At 38.6% G+C, this 18,145-nt stretch overlaps 1 protein-coding gene across 11 annotated transcripts in view; it reads right to left on the bottom strand.

The window, feature by feature from the left end:
* The window catches only part of CADPS2 (calcium dependent secretion activator 2), a 318,224-nt gene that overhangs the window by 201,888 nt on the left and 98,191 nt on the right, over positions 1 to 18,145 (bottom strand). For all 11 annotated transcript variants that reach the window (XM_061372989.1, XM_061372993.1, XM_061372990.1 and 8 more), the window contains exon 3: positions 9,048 to 9,380. In XM_061372989.1, coding sequence (XP_061228973.1) covers positions 9,048 to 9,380 — 333 coding nt within the window. The remainder of the gene's footprint in view (positions 1 to 9,047; positions 9,381 to 18,145) is intronic.

Here is an 18,145-nt window from a genome sequence, read left to right as displayed (position 1 = left end):
TCTCTAAGGAAAAATAGGTGTTTCAGGCAAAATCCTGCTGTCTCCAATCTCCTGAGGAAAGGCACAGTAACTGGGAGAAGGCTGTGCCAGACTGATTGAAGCATTGCCTCACAGTACTCCTAGGAACAAAACAAAGCTACTCCAATAGTTGTGTGTATCTTTGGAGACTCTCTCAGGCATGGCTCAGTATTATACTCACGACCAGTTAGGAAAACAGTTTATTCAGAGGTGATGGAGGGATTGACTCTTCCCTTACTTCATTTGAAACCTGCCAGCCTCAGCATTGACACTAAACAATCTGGATATGAACAACTAACTTTTGAGTCTTGCAATACACAATACGGTAATAAGTAACAGACCAAGAAGCACCTCACTGAATGAGAGCTCTTCTGTTGAGAAACAATACTCCTTTAGGGTGAGAGGGTGCCTGGGGTGGACAGCCTGGAAAATCAGAGACTGAGAGATAAGATCATAGAGATGAGGACAGTCTCATTTGAGGAGACAGCTGAAAAGATGATCTGAGAGCTCTTACTTTTAGGACAGCCACAAAACCACCTCCCTGGAGAATAAAAGATAAACACACAAATTATAACATATTAAAAGAGAACTGCAACGCTCGGCTGTTTTACACACAGAATCACTTTTGCATAGGACAGGCTATCCTCTATTATGGCTGTGCTTTGACAATTCTGTTTAAAATATGTATCTACCATATATATTAGCTAGCTCACTTCTAAATTTACCTGCACCTTTCCCTTTGGAGAGACTGAGATGCAGGAACTCATATGAACCTTGTTCAGGCAGCCACTTGCAAAGAAACTTCCTCTCGAGAAGGGAGAACTAAGAGGGCTCTCCCTTAAAAATCTCAGGAACGGGAGAGAAAAGCAACTAAGCTTCAGAACAAGACATTCAGTATCAGTGAGTGAGAGTGATATGGAAACACAGGCTCATTCTTTTCATGTGGCTTTTTCAACTGCTTGTGCTGGCTCCACACTGGCTGCAGAGACATCTCAGGATGAAAAACCCTGCAGATGAGCAAACCTAAATAATCAAATTGATTCCTAGTATGGAAGTGACTGTTCTAAGCAAAACTGCTTTATTTTGAATTGATAAAGAGGGAATAGAGAATACTACTATGACTTAAGCAGAACAGGTGACAAATTCATGCTAAGGGTCATTAACTTATTCAGCTTGCTCACAAGCATTCATTCAAATGCACATGTAAGCAAGTAATCAGACACATTAATAAACTTAACCATCAGTCTGGAAATGTGGCTGCAAAAATTATTTGGTTTGTATTTATTTACTTGAAGACAGAACCTCTCCTTAAACACAACAGCAAAAAGATATTAATACAACAGCCTTTGGGAGAATTTATTTATTTTTATTGCTTAATACCAAAGTAAGAGGAACTTTTTTCTTTAGCTGGTAATATTAAACATAATGAGTCAAATGCACTGGTTGATGTTAATATAAGTGCACATTAAATACTGGATATATTTGGCTGTGAGTGTTGAGGCAGCTTAACTTCCTTGGATCTGGAACTCAACAGAATGTCAAAACAGCATTAATTACTTCATGAAGATTCCAAAAGAACAGTTAGAGGAAGAAACACAGGAGCAGGTAAAAAATAGAAAGAGCTTAAGAGGATCTGCTTTAACAAAGCCAAAACCAGCTACCTCATTTTTCTGTGCTACACTGCCCATTCTCCTGCTGTTTTCCTGCACTCACTGAATGCCAAAGACTCAGAAAACAAAACCGCTTGAAAGAAAGATCCCAGCAAAATCCCAGTGTTGATTATTTCAATCCCCAGAGGAGGCACAAGGTAGAGCACGGGAGATGGGTAATTCTCAGCTTCTCTCTGCTGATTCTCAGTCAAGCCTGGCTTACCTCTTGTGACAAGAAAGGGGATACACAGGAGAACAGGCTTAAGAGGATACTAACTTGGAAAACACAGGTAAATCCACTAGTCCATGAGTGCTACTAGTCTCTCAGGCTACTACTGTCTAACTCCTTCACGCAGGTGCAAAACAAAACACAGGAAGACACATAAGCACAAAGACTCTATGATAGAAAAATACACATGGACATTTTGACTTAAAAAGAGATTAAAAGTGAAAAACCATCCCTCAATGTTTTTTCTTAACACTTGTACTGCACAAATAAACCCTTGAATATTTCCATAGTTTTCAGATGTCCCACTCGAGTTTTCTCCCCCAAAAGCTGAATGTAAGAAGGACAGTACACCACCTCAGACACTGAAAATGCATTATGGTTGCCAACAGATCATTTCTCTCTGGTATTTTCTTAGTATTTCTTCAACTACAAACAAAAATATTTCAAAGTACTTGTCCATTATGTAATGTGCAAAGCTTTCAAACATTATTCAGAATCAGATATTTGAACATGCTAAAAAAGTAACTTGCTTCTCTGAGGATGCTTTAACATCTTTTCCATCATTCTATCATTAAATGAGAACAAATCAACACTCTTTGGAGAAATCGGAGATTTTTTCCCAAAGTAAATTCTGCTATTACAGAAAAAAAACAGTTGTCTGCAGGAGCTAAAATTTTTCCCTCCTTATTTAAATACCATCAGTGTGTGTTAACTGAACTGAATTACTTGGGGTTCCAAACTTTCTTTTTCCTCGGAAGTCACATTATAAGCTGAAACTCCAAACTGGCCTGACATACAGTGTTCAGCTTAGCACTGGATTTCTCACAGACTCATTACAGAAATAATTTAAGGTGGAATATTTCAGATTGCAGCACTGTTTTCCAAAACATTAAAACTCTTGCCTTGAGCAAGACCTCTCCAGACCCCTCAAACACAGGTAAAAGGCAAATGAAGCACCTCAGAAAAAAACTCAAACCAACAATTAAAAAAAGATAACTGTTGGAGTAATTTCCTGTTAAACTCCTATGTGCATGTAATAGTGATGTCTCATGAAGAAGAGACATCTAAAATCCTGTGAGAAATGACATTTATTTCTCTAATGAAATGCTTGGTTTGAATTGTTCTGCTCTCACTGAAGAACAGGGAGTGGCAGCAATTTTTTCCCCTTGAAGAACAGGGAAAAAAACAGTCAGAAAGCAGATTTTCTTTTTCTTTTCTTTTCTTTTTTTCTTTTTTTTTTTTTTTTTTGTTTGTTGCGTGTGAGGAGTAGGGCATGGGAGAAGATGTGTTCTTAAATTTTCAGGTACTAGAATCCAGCAGAGCTGATGTGTTAACAAGCCTGAAGTGTGAACACTTAAAACACTTCTGCTATAAGAGGCATGAAACACTTTTCAGGTTGACAGACATATATGACAATTTTAAAGCACTGACCTGCTCTGTAAGGAAGCATATTGCTATCGCATTATGACTGTGAAGAAACTTTCTAGACTAACATTTATCCTGCAAAAATGTGGTCAATGCCTCATTACTAACTACGACTCTAGACTCCCACAGTCCCACAGGATTACTGCTTTTCTTCTCCCACGAGATCTTCCATGAGAACTCCCACACCACTGCTGTCCTTCCACCCACTGAGAGCCCTAACAGCTTCTCCCCTGACTCATGCCCTGCCTGCCATCTATTCTGCACTGCCTACAAAACTGACTTTTATTTAGAGAGCAAATAAACCCTGCCCCATGCTGGGGGCATGCACTGGCTACCCAGCAGTCACCTCTTACCAGGTAAGGCCTGAAGACCTCCTGCATAAAGCAGGTGATCAGCACAGCTATCTTGTCTTTTTTTTCAACAGGGGCATAAGAGTATCTTGGGGCAGGTAAAAGCACATTTTCAGCCTAGAGGGATGTTTAAATATCAGTGGATGTCTTATTTAACACCTGATGCTGCCTCGAAAACATAGCAATGGACCTTGCCAGCATTTTTGAGAGGTTACTTGGTTGTACCTTGGGCCAGGTAAAAGCACATTTTCAGCCCAGAGGGATGTTTAAATATCAGTGAATGTCATCTAACACCTGATGCTACCTCAAAAAATACAGCAATGGACCTTGCCAGCAGTTTTAGAGGTCACTTTGTTGCATCTGGTATAATTTATCATGAAATAAGTAAATGACAGTCACTGGAGACCATTGGAAAAATACTGGCTTAGCTGAAGCCCTGGAGCCCTGTTTGCATTATAACATCTCATGGAGCCAGTATCTTTTCATTTTACCAAAGACTCTGATACACTTAGCACATAACACTGTGTTCTACAGTATACAAGCCCAAGCCATTTATTTTTTTTTCTGTGACTTGCCTCAACTTAAAGAATTAATGAATCTGTTTCAGTTTTGGTCTATGTATTGAAGGGAATCCTTAATATTTGTTTAATCACTTCAATAACTATCAATGCTACACTGATAATTTCTGTACAAAGATGTATCTTTGTGCTTCATGAAGTTGCGTTTGTCCCTGTAACTTAAGTGTATGAAAGTTTCTAAGAAAAATATCCGGTAGAAGTATGGTAAATTCTATGATCCGTGACATAGCTGTACTATTTTAATGATTTTACTGAGGAAAGGATCAGAACTACTACAAACAATCAAAAGTCATTAAGGCGTTGTTGCAAATTAAACTGCCCTTAATTTGACTTCTTTCCAAAACTGCATAATTAACTGGACTGCAGTGAAGTGCTGGGTGCAAGGCTACAACTGTATTGAGCACCATAAGAAGACTTCAGTTCAGGAGAAATTCTTGACAGAGATATTCTCATAATTAAAAATACAAAAATTTATTATGGAAGATACAATATAGTCCATGATTCTCAACATTAGACACTTATACAAAGAGTTACATCTTGTAAAAGTTAAAGATAATAAAGGATGTGAACCAGATGCAATACAAGGCATTTAAGCAGAAAACTGTATCTTGCAGCAAAGTACCATCTAAAGCTATTTACAGAAGCACTGTTTGTGATTGATTTCCAAAAAGTCAACAGCAGAAGACTTAGCAAATAATTCTTCTTAAAAACTGTTACATTATTCTCAGAATTACTTACTATGTGTCAGAAAAGACAATGGGACTTGCAGGAATTCTTTTGTTATGAAACTCAGTGTTGTTCTCTCAGCATCAGGGGTTCAGATCAGCTAAAAACAAGGTACTTTCAAAATAAAACTGTATGGAGTTCTGATTTACCTGGCACAGAAATTACAGCACTGGTGAACTGTTGCAAGAATAGGGCATTACCACACAGCAGTTTGAGTTTGACTTTCAGTTTGACTTTTTGCATCAAAGTTATCCTCTACATCAGTGAATAATTAAAAAAAAAAAAAAAGAAAAAAGAAAAAAAGACTATATCATGTTTGATGTCTATAAATCAAAGAAACCATAACAACACACTGTGGGGAGGCATCTCAAAAGCAAGTCAAGGAGCTCATTAAGAACCAGCTAAGTGGAAATCATTTCTGTATCATAAAAAACAGCTTAAGGCAACACAATGTAAATAAAAATCAGGTGAAAGTGCCAGCACTTTAAGAAATGGATTTTTTAATCACAAAGAAATAGAGGTGGTTGGCATCAGTTGCTGGCCTTCCTTTAAACTGTAAAGTCAAAACTGAGATCATAGAAGTCTTCAACTTAACGTGAACATCCTGTTAATGTCCACTACCTAAGAGCAAGCGTAGGCATTTAATGTGTGTAAAAAGACTGACAAAAAGTTATTCTTCAAAGAAAAATGAATAAAATTCTTACACTTACGTGGCCTGTGTCTGACAATGTCAGAGAGCTGGTCTATTACTATTCACTTTAATTTTTATTAAGTTCTTGTGCTGAGTGAATGAACACTGTTTCTCACTGCTAACATAAAAAGGATTGAGACTGGCAACCTGTGCAGACTAATAGTAACCCACACCTTAGCAGAACCGGCTGATGAGCTGCTGTAAGTCACCAAGGGTTTAAGAGTTGAAGGGAATGTTCCGTTTAGAATAGGCTGGGGGAGCAAAAGCTGCTGAAAACCAATAAAAAGTTTCTAAATGCAGAGAAAGTCAAAAGGAAAAGGACAGCAAACTACCTCCTACTGTTACAAATAGCATTCTTGTCTGCTTAACAGGCCTGTAGGTGCAGGATAATTTACTCTTATCATCGACATTATAAGACATTTTTCTATTTCCAAAGGGCTGGGAATTAAAAAAAAAAAAAAAAGAGGGAAAGAAGAAGCCAGTTTTCTGCACAAATTATAACTGTACAGATTTGCTGTTAAGGGCAGCTGTTTCTCAGAGCTGCAAAATATACAGGATTTTATATATCTGATTCTCTGCTAGAAGCACAGGCTAGAAGCCAACTCATCAAAACTTCTATCAAAAATACAATTTTAACATCTGTTTGGACTTTCACTTATCTCACTGCTCCCAGACACTATTGATTATCATTATCTACAAGTCTCTAGTATTCTAAGCAGCAGTGGCAAAGGGAAATGGAAGTGAGCATTTTCATACAAAGACAGATAGAGGCTTCTAGGGCAGAATGAAAACTGCTGCTGCTAACTGAAATCTGACTCTAACTTAATCTCATATTCTATAAATACACTGTCGCTAGAAAGGAATAAGATACAGGCTAAACTAAAATATTTATTAAAACTGCAATAAGAAATAAGGGATTTCAGCAGAGGAGAAAAGGCATTACATTATCAGAGACTGGTTGCTCTCTGCAATGCACCTCATGGGAAGGCTATGAGTGTTGTCTTTTTCTTTGCAACACGCTTCTCCTCATGCCTTTGCTGTAGTATATGCTTGACTGGACCACAGGAACAGGATATGAAATATATAGTTGCTAGCAACTCTGTCGGAGTACAGAATTAAAGATTTTCTTCAGCACAGTAATCTCATCCTTGCCTCAGAAAACTAAAATCTTCAGAAAACTAGAACCCCAAACAAGGCAGGTATAGGCTCAAGACATTCTTCTCAGATTGAAACCTGTAGGTAAGTCTCCCTTTCTTCCTGCCCTCCAATACTTATATGAATCCAGGGTAAACAATGTGTACTTTGGAGACCTACACAGGTGACTTTGCAACTTTCCGTGCTCAAAACCAGGAAGAGCAAGAGAAGAGTCTTCTCTTAATCGCATTGAGTCATCCTTGCACGTATCAGGATGATCAGTCAGCTCTTCTTCATTCCCACCTACCAGATTATTTTCTCTTTAATTTGCAATTCATAAAACAGAAATCTCATGCTTAAAATTCTACTATGGTAGAAGGCAAAAATGAGTCACTGCAATGTTTCAGTCTCTCTGCAGATTATGGCCCAAGAACAGTCAGAAAATTGTTTACATTTACCCGTTTTGTTCTATCAACATTCCTACAATTAAGAACCAAAACAGAGAAGCCTTTAAGTATACAGATAGAAGAACCTAGATGGCTGTATCACCAGAACCCCTTCTAGACTAAGGGAACAATTTTTTTGTTTAATTCTTCAAAACTCTACAGTGATGTTTGAGTTCCCCTGGCGCAGGGCAGACTGACAGCAGATTTTGACCATTCACATTGACATACAAGGTAAGATTTAGCAATCATTAAGACACCAGAGGCAAGTGGAATACATACATCATGTTTTCAGGAACTGGAACAGGTTGTCCAGAAAGTTTCCACAGTTTATCTCCATTCCTGGAAGTTTTAAGACCTGACTGGTTAAAGCCCTCAGTAACCTGGTCTGCCTTCACAGCTGACCCTGCTTTGAGCAAAAGGTTACACTAAGTGACCTCCTGAGGACTTTTCCAAACTGAATTATCCCATACTTCTATGTTTTATCATATAACCCCCACCCCAAAAAAAAAAAAACACTACAGAACCCAACACAACAAATAAACAGGATTATCCCTCAAAATTTCAGTGTTTCTTCATCTTGTTATCAACCTGTATATACCAAAGATTAGCTTCCTGAGCTACATGTGTGTGAATTAAGAGGCAGAAAGAAAAAGATGGGGCAAACAGGAAAAAAAGGGACTATTTTCTATCTCTTTCTGTTCAAAACACTGCTCATTCAGAAGTCTCTTTCCACTCTGTTGGCAAACAGCTCACAGCTAAAACAGGAAGCCATCATAATTTGATGCAGAATGAAATACTACACTTTCTACAAAACTACAAAAGAAGCAGCAGCATCATAAACACCACAGAGGTTTCAATCATTTACACGATTTCATGCCACACTAATTCATAAATGAAGAAGGCAACAATGTCAAAGATTCCTCACTTGTTCTGGTGTTAAGATAGCCCATAACTATGAGCCAAGTTTCAGCATAATATATCAAAACCAGAGTAGCTGTAGTCTGGTGTACTATCTTATAGACAGTGTAGAAAGCTGTGTGAGCTCAGCTTAAATGCTCATCCATGCTGGTTTGTTGCAAGACCTTCAAATACATCTGCTTTTTTCAGGTTTTTCCTCCTTCAGTAACCAGTAATTTATACTTGCATCTCTATCAAGACTGGCCAGATAAAATAATTTTACACACCATTTACAGTACTGATTAGCGATAGATTATACATATAAATCTAAATGCAGCTGCTGAATAGACTGTTTCTCTTGGACTCAAGACTTGCAGGGAACATCATATTTATCCAACAAAACAACAAAGTAAAAATGTGCAAATTAGCTTCATAGATGGTGTTTGAAATGAAGCACACTGAGTTCAAATATAGCAACCTCCCAGATGGCCAAGAGCATCCTGAAGTCAATCCCCTTTCACATATCTGTTTATGGCAGCAGATTCCTTTTAGAGATGTACACACACAGAGATATATGTACATACATATGTGATCTATATGAGTGTATGCAAGTATACAGACCACAGAACAGTCTGCAGATCACCTGTCCTGGAGCTGTGACACTGTAAAAGGCCTCAAGAGATCCCTTTAGCGTAAGTACCACATACTCTGGCATACCCTTTTTCCAAGTGCTCTCCAGCAAACAAGTGATGAAAGATTTCTTCATCTGAGGGGTCTCATCTCCTTGGACACTGGAGATGTACTTAAAACTGAAGGCTTTTGAACACAGGGAAGAAGTACTTGACCTATGAGCAGGGGGGAAGGTATTTTGGATACAATAGAACCAAGTGACACTGATACTTACTTGGCAGGCATTATAAATTAACTGGTGTTCCAATTTTTTGATCCCTAGAATCTGCTGAAACATTTCATAAAGCTGTTCCTTGCTCAGAATCAGCTCCGACACAGCACTTAAGGCCATTCTGTTTGGCTGTTTGCAAAAGTCCTCTTCTCCCCTGTATATGGCATCATATTTGGCTAGCCAAGAACTTAACACTGTCTCTTTGCTTAATCCATCGATTTCCGGCAAACTTCGGACTCTCTTTTCAATGTTTTTCTTAAAAACATCTCTAAAGTCATTTGCAGAACATCCTCCACTGTGGACCATTCTTGCAACCCGGTCACTCTTGAGAAATACCTTTTAAAATAAGAAAAAAAAGAAAAAAAAAGAAAAAAAAAAGAAACAGAAATAGTTAGGTGTGGACACAAACACAAAACAATCCCTTATAAAGGGATTACAAGCTAATATTTTGCTTCTATGTAAGATGGCTTTCTAAGGAACAATAATACATGCCAAGTTTGCTATATTTTTTATAAAGAAACAAGTGACCATGATTATGTTCAAAAAGTAAGTTTCTGCACTGAATAAGTGCTTAATCTAAGTAGCTTTATCATAAATTTACAATAGCTAAGCCGGAATGCAGTTTGAATTAACAGCAGCTAACTTAAAACTTACCTAGAAGATTTAATTAATCTTTTCTCTATGAAAGGTCTAAAGTTACTTGGAAATAAGTAATTTATAAGCTACACCTTCTCAAAACTCAGGAGTTAACATATGCTGTTTAAGCCAGACAAGAACCTCATGGAAGATGAGATCCAGGAAACCCAGGGAAAAAAAAAATAGTCAAGAAATACTACAGTCAATACAAATAATAGAGAATAGCCTCAAAGTTACAGAACTGGTTCTACTACTTACTGTAAACACAATACTGAAGACACAAGGTGGGATTCTCTGTGTAAAAAACCCAAACAATAACCAACATAAAAAAAGCTCCTAGAGTACACATAATGTAAGATATGACAAGACAAATTACAACAAACCAGTTAAATCAGCATCAGTGTTCCGTAAGAACTTTTCAGTTTTTAAGGGTGGTAGCATTCATTTCTTCTAACATGGGCCTTGGCCAGGTTGATCTTTCCATCCACTGTGTGTGACAAACTCATTTCCTAGTAGCAAGTCTTGTAAAACTTCCTCCTCAAAATGCAGCCAACAAAATGATGACCACTGAAGCACTATCAGCCCTGTAAACAACTGATGTATGCCTTAGACAAGGGATAAGCTACACTATGCTGCTGAATGGATAACTTGGGTAGAACTCCTGGCTTCCTGCAGCAGAGGAAGATGGGTTGAGGCCCTCCACTCTGGAAGACTTGGTGCTGAGGAACTGGTTGGGTGCCACACCAACACCCCAAGCACAGCGAAATGCTAAGAACAGATGTGATACCATGTAGTCTATACAAATTTCCTTTTGGTCACCTTTCTGACTGTTTGCAAATGCTGTGTGGTTTGGTTGATACACTGGAGGGAAGGAATGCCATCCAGAGGGACCTTGACACGCTTGTGAGGTGGGCTGATGCCAACCTCATGAAGTTTAACCATGCCAAGTGCAAGGTCCTACACCTGGGTCAGAGCAATCCCAGGCACAGCTACAGGCTGGGCAGAGAAGAGATTCAGAGCAGCCCTGCGGAGAAGGATTTGGGGGTGCTGGTCGATGAGAAAATGAACATGAGCCAGCAGTGTGCGCTTGCAGCCCAGAAAGCCAACCGTATCCTGGGCTGCATCAAAAGGAGCGTGACCAGCAGGTTGAATGAGGTGATCCTGCCCCTTTATTCTGCTCTCGTGAGACCTCACCTGGAGTATTGTGTGCAGTTCTGGTGTCCTCAGGATAAAAAGGACATGGAACTGTTGGAACAAGTCCAGAGGAGAGCCACGAGGATGATCAGGGGACTGGAGCACCTCCCATATGAAGACAGGCTGAGAAAGCTGGGGCTGTTCAGCCTGGAGAAAAGAAGGCTGTGAGAAGCCTTCCAGTATCTGAAGGGGGCCTATAAGGATGCTGGGGATGGACTCTTCATTAGGGACTGTAGTGACAGGACAAGGGGTAATGGGTTAAAACTTAAACGGGAAGTTTAGATTGGATATAAGGAGGAAATTCTTTCCTGTTAGGGTGGTGAGGCACTGGAATAGGTTGCCCAGGGAGGTTCTGAATGTTCCGTCCCTGGCAGTGTTCAAGGCCAGGTTGGACGAGGCCTTGGCTGATATGGTTTAGAGCGAGGTGTCCCTGCCCATGGCAGGGGGTTGGAACTTGATGATCTTAAGGTCCTTTCCAGCCCTAACTATTCTATGATTTTATAAAGTGGAAGATGAGCTAACCATGCATTTTTCAGACAGTCATTTTAGTCACAAAGAGTTACGAAAACACTATGAATGGAGATAATAGCACAGTAGAGCTCTGACTCCATGTTACCACATTTTGGAAGATGGTGCACATAACAACCGACCTAAAATACTACTGTTCTTCAAGTGGAAAATATGAAACAGAGGAGTAGGAGCTAAAAAGCTGAGAAGAGTATATAGGTGGAAACAGATCAAGAAAAACATAGTCTAAAAATTCCAGTGCTTGTTGATGCATGTTTCCCTGTAACATATTTTAAAATACAGTTACTTATAAAATATATCTTTTAACAGACTGGGATTTCAATTGATTTTAAATCCCTATTTTCACAATTTCGGTGGAAGTCCAGGTGTGTGGAGTATCTGTATGGTAGAAACCCCCTCCAACCTTGGGGGTTGGACTAGGGGATCTTTAAAGGTCCCTTCCAACCCAAACCATTCTGTGATTCTGTGAACAGATATCTGAATTTATAGGCTGCATATTAAGCCTAAAAGTACTTGCCCAAACCGTTTATAAAACCCTCCTCCATCATCAACATCTGATAATCTCATTTTATGCTCTAACTGTACTATGATGGTTTTCTGACTGTGGAAACGTAAGTATCTAAGGTTAAATTCTTAACCATAACAGGACCTGACATGGTTACTGTCAAGTAACACTGATACTAATTTCCTCAAAATGCTACATAAATATTGAATCCCATTTCAAAACAGATAATAATAAGAAATTCCACTCAGTAATAAAACTTATCAGCACAAATAGGTACAAGGATACTAAGCCTTCCCTTGTTTTAACAGTCTGCAATTACAATTGATTCATTCCCCCAACAAATTCATTGGAAAGCACACAGAAAAAAAAATTTTTAAAAAAGATGACTTGAAACTGACTTCAGCTATTTTGTACTGTTCATAAACAATGCTAAATCTTCCACACATTAGTTTGCATACCCAATGAGACAAAGCAGGTGCAGAAGAAAGAGTGAAATTAAGACTATTTATAGGGTCTTTCAACCCAAAATCCCATGTTTATCCAAGATGACACATCACTATGTATTGCTAACATAACTGGATCAGCCTATTTAAAAATAATAAAATAATTTTCTGCAAAATAGAGATTGTAAAACCATTAGAGTATAATTTAGCTTTCATTACCTTATTTCAGTTGTATTATGCAAGACCATTAATCCAGAATGCAGGAGCTGAAAAGCTGCTAGCACTTCCCTTTACTTATGAACCAGACTAATTAAAAATTTATTTCTGATTTTGTAGTTGATTTTCTAGAGTGGATTTTTCAGGAGACTGCAGGAAAAATCTGATTCATTTTTTCCAACACTTACCCATAGAATAGGAGCACTAGTCTAACTTTGTGTCTACAGCATTGACAAAATGATGCCATGTTAACACTGGGGAAAGCAGCATGTACATGCAAATACAAAACACAATTTGCATGTACCCCTAACTTTCAAAATGTTCCTTCTGAGGCGTTTTGAGTCACAAACCATTTTTTTAATCACATTTCCAAAAACTTCACAGGAAGAAATTCTTTACACTGTGACGGTGGCACAGGTTAATCAGCGAAGCTGTGGCTGCTCCATCTCTGGCAGTGTTCAAGGCCAGGCTGCACAGGGCTTTGAGCAACCTGATCTAGTGGGAGGCGTCCCTGCCCATGGCAGGTGGTTAGAACTAGGCTGGCTTTATAGTCCCTTCCAACTCAAAACTATTTTATGATTCTGTTATAATTCTTACACATGAGATGCATGGATATTAAAGAAAATTAGTCAAAAAAATAAACCCAAGAGGTTAATAAGAGACTGCAAAAAGTATGCGTTTGGTTCTGAAAAATAATCCATTGGACCTAAAGATGTCATTGTACTACTCCTTTTTGAGCAGCAACATACCAAAATTTTCCTGAGAGTGAAAAAAAAGTAACATCATCTTTAAAATTAACTACTTGTATTTGAGATAACTAAAAAGTAATGGTAACATTTGAAGAGAAAGACTCAATTTTCAAGACTTTGTCCACCAGTAAATCATAAGGGAATGGAAATACGGTTAGGAGTGTGCTGTATGTGCCTGAAATTTGACACAGAAAGATGCATTAAAAAAGCTATTAAACGTCTCGTTATTTGTGTTCCTGAAAGACAAATGGTACATTTAATGTTGAATGCAAAATCCTTTGCTTCAGTTACATTTCTTAAGATTTGTCTCCTCAGGTTCAAAGCTCTTCTTATGGCTACTTTTAAAAAAACTAGATCTAAATAGAAGTTTATGGGAGTTGTTACTATATGGAGAATGGTATCCCACCAGTTTCATGCCAAGAGAGTTATTGTTTCCCCATTGTTCCAGAAAGCCCATCTGGCTGAGTATGTGGGGGCCCAGAGTTTAGGGATACATACATGCTTTGCAACACTGGTGGCACTTTCCTGGTAGCACTCATTTTTACAGTGAAATATATAAGCCCTAGTACTAGTCTTAATGAAGTCTGCCACTTTTTTCTTTCAGGTGCATTATATATGCAGCCCAATCATCCCTATTAGGGAAAATATTTGTGTTGATATCTATCTTTAAAGCAAAATACTGATAAAGTACGTTCACTAAATTGTCATCTCTTCCTTTCTTTATTCCTGTATTGGGATTGTCTGATCATTAGACTTAGATCTAATTAAATAATAATTCAAAAACCTCCAGTGCTAACATGTTACCTCAAGTTTCTCAACATCATGGGAAAACTGGAGAGAAAAAAAAAATATTAGAGGTTTGAATGTAAACTATAAAATACAAGAAAAAGTTAATTGGGGACAGAGAAATCTATTTCTCCAGGAAACCAGATCTGGCAGATCAGCCATGATCATTCAGAAATCCTTGTGTTATTTACAAATAATTTTACAACAGCCAGAATTTTTAATAAAGTATTGCCTGTTTCTACCAACATTTTCTGGAGGTCCTCAAAGAAATCATGGGGCGACACTCTTTGTTAGCCAGCATTTGAACTTTCAGTATCATTATCGGTTCCTTGAATTGAGGTCATTATCAAATTCTCAAGTTACCAACTGCTAACAAAGGATCAAACACTAAAAATAAACACTCCATTAACAAACACATATAATACATTAAAAAAAAAACAAAACAGATGGTTAAAAGACTGGGTTTGATGGGCCTAATATATAATTTCTAAAGAATTTTTCTTATTCACATTATTTAGAGCCCTTCCAAACACTCTTTGGACTGAGTCATATGCATAGTCTGATGGATAAAGTTCTCTTAACATCATAACCATTCAAAGATGATCAGGAATTCAAAAAGAAAATCATCGACTTCTTCCTTATAATTACAGTGACAATTATAATTTGTGTCTATCTACTGAAGAATGGTTTAAATTAACTTTTTCCCAATCATTATACATATGGAATTTAATCTGTTGCAAATGCAGGTAAAAAGCTTAATTCAAAATAGTATTTTGCACTAGGTAGTTACACTAAAAGTATATTTCAGTTTAAAGATGAAAAATCACCATTTATCAGTGCCTACAACTTGAGAAAATATTAGAAATACTAAACAAAGTTCTTTTACATCTTATAGCGCATACCGCTTAAGTCACATTTCTATTTATCGACCATCATACCAAATTTGACTAATTATATATGCAGCCAATACAAACATAATTACTGCATTCCTTACTGTTAAGCTTAGGAAAAAAAAATAAGCAATATACAAACAGTTTGCATAAACTCAACTGCAGATAACTTTTGCCTTTTTTTCGTAAATAGATTAAATATCAGGTCCATTAAGCCATGCATTACAAAATTTATGTGTGTTTTCCTTCATTTGAAAGACACATACTGATGGAGTTTTATATTTTAGCCAGTTTAGAAGAAAAAAACACAGTAGTTACAAATATCTGTAATGTTTCTACTAGTTTGTGTAAGGGTGTTACTAATAAAAAATAACATTTTGTAATTCTGCTACACAAACCAATAAAACACAACCATTCAGCTACTCACTTATATATCAGTTCTAGCAGGGCCTGACTCACCTCTAGGCACAGCACCAACTGGGCAACACATTAAGCTCGCACTGACCAAATTATTTTACAAGCTCTTTTATTCTCTGCCTGAAAACTCTGCAAAAGGGTTGATAAAGAGAAAAATTATGATCTAAGCCAGTACTTTTTAAACAAAGGATTGCAAAACCAACCAAAAGAAAAAATGTGCTCTAAACCGTACATTACCACAAAAGAAAAAAATACATATACATTAGAATTTTTAAACAAAATCTCAGTTTCACACTAACATTCTCTTCCAAATAAAAACACAGAAAGAAACACCTGCATATTTTAACTGCAAAAATGTGTCTACAATACAAATCTCTTGTAGAACACCACTCAAATCTGTGGTACATCCAGTGCTAGAAAAAAATCCTTGGTTTTGTAGGCAACAAGTTACAATGGAACACATTTTTCAGCATAAATTTGCCCTTATTAACTCTATGGAAACTGAGTTTTTTTTTTTCTTTCATGGAATATAAGTGTGTATAAAAATGTGTGCATGTGTGCATGTAATACGTGTGGGTGTACACACAGAAAAACATTGCAGTCAGTCATGTTCATCCATTACCCATTTTGGAGACAAACTGAATTCAGCTATGGCTTACTGCTTCTTATGCTTTGAGTACAAGATTTGTGTGGTAACATAGGATTCTGTTTAAGCATAACTTCATTTGCTCTTTTAAAATTCAAACAGGTACTGAGAAGGGCAGAAAGGGACTACAAGAATTTCTCAGCTTCTGAAAAGGCAATCCCTTACTCATTTGGCACAGGTTGCCCAGAGAAGCCGTAGCTGCCCCATCCCTGTGAGCTTTCATGGCCGGGCTGGACACAGCTTTGAGCAGCCTGGTCTAGGGGAGGGTGTCCCTGCCCCTGTTGGGGGGGGGGGGTGGGGGGGGGGAATAGAACTAGAGGGTCTTTAAAGTCCCTTCCAACCCAAACCATTTTATGATTCTGTGACTCTATGACTCTTGATTCTATGGTCTGTATACCCTGAACACCTTCTAGTAGTGCAACTGCACCAACATCCTCCTCTTCATTAAGCAAAGCAGCACTGAGAACTTCATTTGCCACATAAGGAGATAAGAGATTTTTCTTCATTTTTGACAGTCACTGCTATTCCTCTAACTTTAAGGAGACCACAGTCACACTCTAGATATATCCTATGTCTTAACAGCCAGGGCTCAATTCCTCTCTCGTGGAAAAGATGGCTGCAGCTCAAAACACACATTACATCTCTGGGACAATAAATTTCTAGACATACAAGACATATCTGTATCAGCTTCCTTATCACCTTTCCTTACAACACATGGTTCAAACTGCTTAATAGTTTTCGGAGCAGAGTAACACAGTAAGCATTGGTGCATCTGAAGTTGACACACTAGTCGTGCTGTTAATGCATGAAGAGAGCGTATCTTTTCCAAGGCTCATTTATTAAGGAACAAAGGAAGTTGTGGGTACAAAGAGTCTTATGCATACCTTACCCATCACATGTAATTTGACTGCAAGCCAAGTACTTTGGTCTGTAACAGCCTAAGTGAGCCACCTTTGCACTCGACTAGCTAAGCAGCCTGCCTGAATGGTGATCTCCCCCTGAGCTGGGATGCTTGTCAAGGTTGGTCCTCAAGGCAGAGACCTTTTACTAATGGCAGATCTTTGGTAAGTGACTGATATCATGCATAACCTTATAGTATGGTAACTTTGATTTGTGACTTGCTAACTTTGACTTGTGCCTTGGTACAAATCACTGATCAAATGACTGTGCCATACAGGAATAGACTGAACCTTGCCATCAGACTTTGTTAAGTTGCACCTTTACAACATAATATTAAAAGCATTCTTAATACCTCACACAAAAACTCATTAGGAAGTGTGGTCTGGATGATCGGGTAGTGAGGTGGACTGTGAACTGGCTGAAGGAGAGAAGCCAGAGAGTTGTAGTCTATGGGGCGGAGTCTAGTTGGAGGCCTGTATCTAGTGGAGTGCCTCAAAGGTCGGTACTGGGACCAGTATTATTTAATATATTCATCAACGATTTAGATGAGGGAATTGAGTGTACTATCAGCAAGTTTGCTGATGACACTAAGCTGGGAGGAGTGGCCGACACGCCAGAAGGCTGTGCTGCCATCCAGCGAGACCTGGACAGGCTGGAGGGTTGGGCGGGGAATAACTTGATGAAATATAACAAGGGAAAGTGTAGAGTCCTGCATCTGGGCAGGAACAACCCCAGGTTCCAGTATAGGTTGGGGAACGACCTGTTAGAGAGCAGTGTAGGGGAGAGGGACCTGGGGGTCCTAGTGGACGACAGGGTGACCATGAGCCGACACTGTGCCCTTGTGGCCAAGAAGGCCAATGGCATCCTGGGGTGTATTAGAAGGGGGGTGGTTAGTAGGTCGAGAGAGGTCCTCCTTCCCCTCTACTCTGCCCTGGTGAGACCTCATCCGGAATATTGTGTCCAGTTCTGGGCCCCTCAGTTTAAGAAGGACAGGGACCTGCTGGAGAGAGTCCAGCACAGGGCAACTAAGATGATTAAGGGAGTGGAGCATCTCCCTTATGAGGAAAGACTGAGGGAGCTGGGTCTCTATAGTTTGGAGAAGAGGAGATTGAGGGGTGACCTTATTAGTGTATATAAATATATAAAGGGGGAGTGTCACGAGGATGGAGCTAGGCTCTTCTCAGTGGCAAA

This window comes from Neopsephotus bourkii, unplaced genomic scaffold (genome assembly GCF_033783945.1).
Source record: "Neopsephotus bourkii isolate Nb327-2 ecotype Australia unplaced genomic scaffold, CSIRO-AGI_Nbou_v1 NB_1624, whole genome shotgun sequence".
Classification (NCBI taxonomy): Eukaryota; Metazoa; Chordata; class Aves; order Psittaciformes; family Psittacidae; genus Neopsephotus; species Neopsephotus bourkii.
The sequence above is the reverse complement of the archived record's forward strand: the minus strand, read 5'-3'. Positions and strand labels throughout refer to the sequence as shown.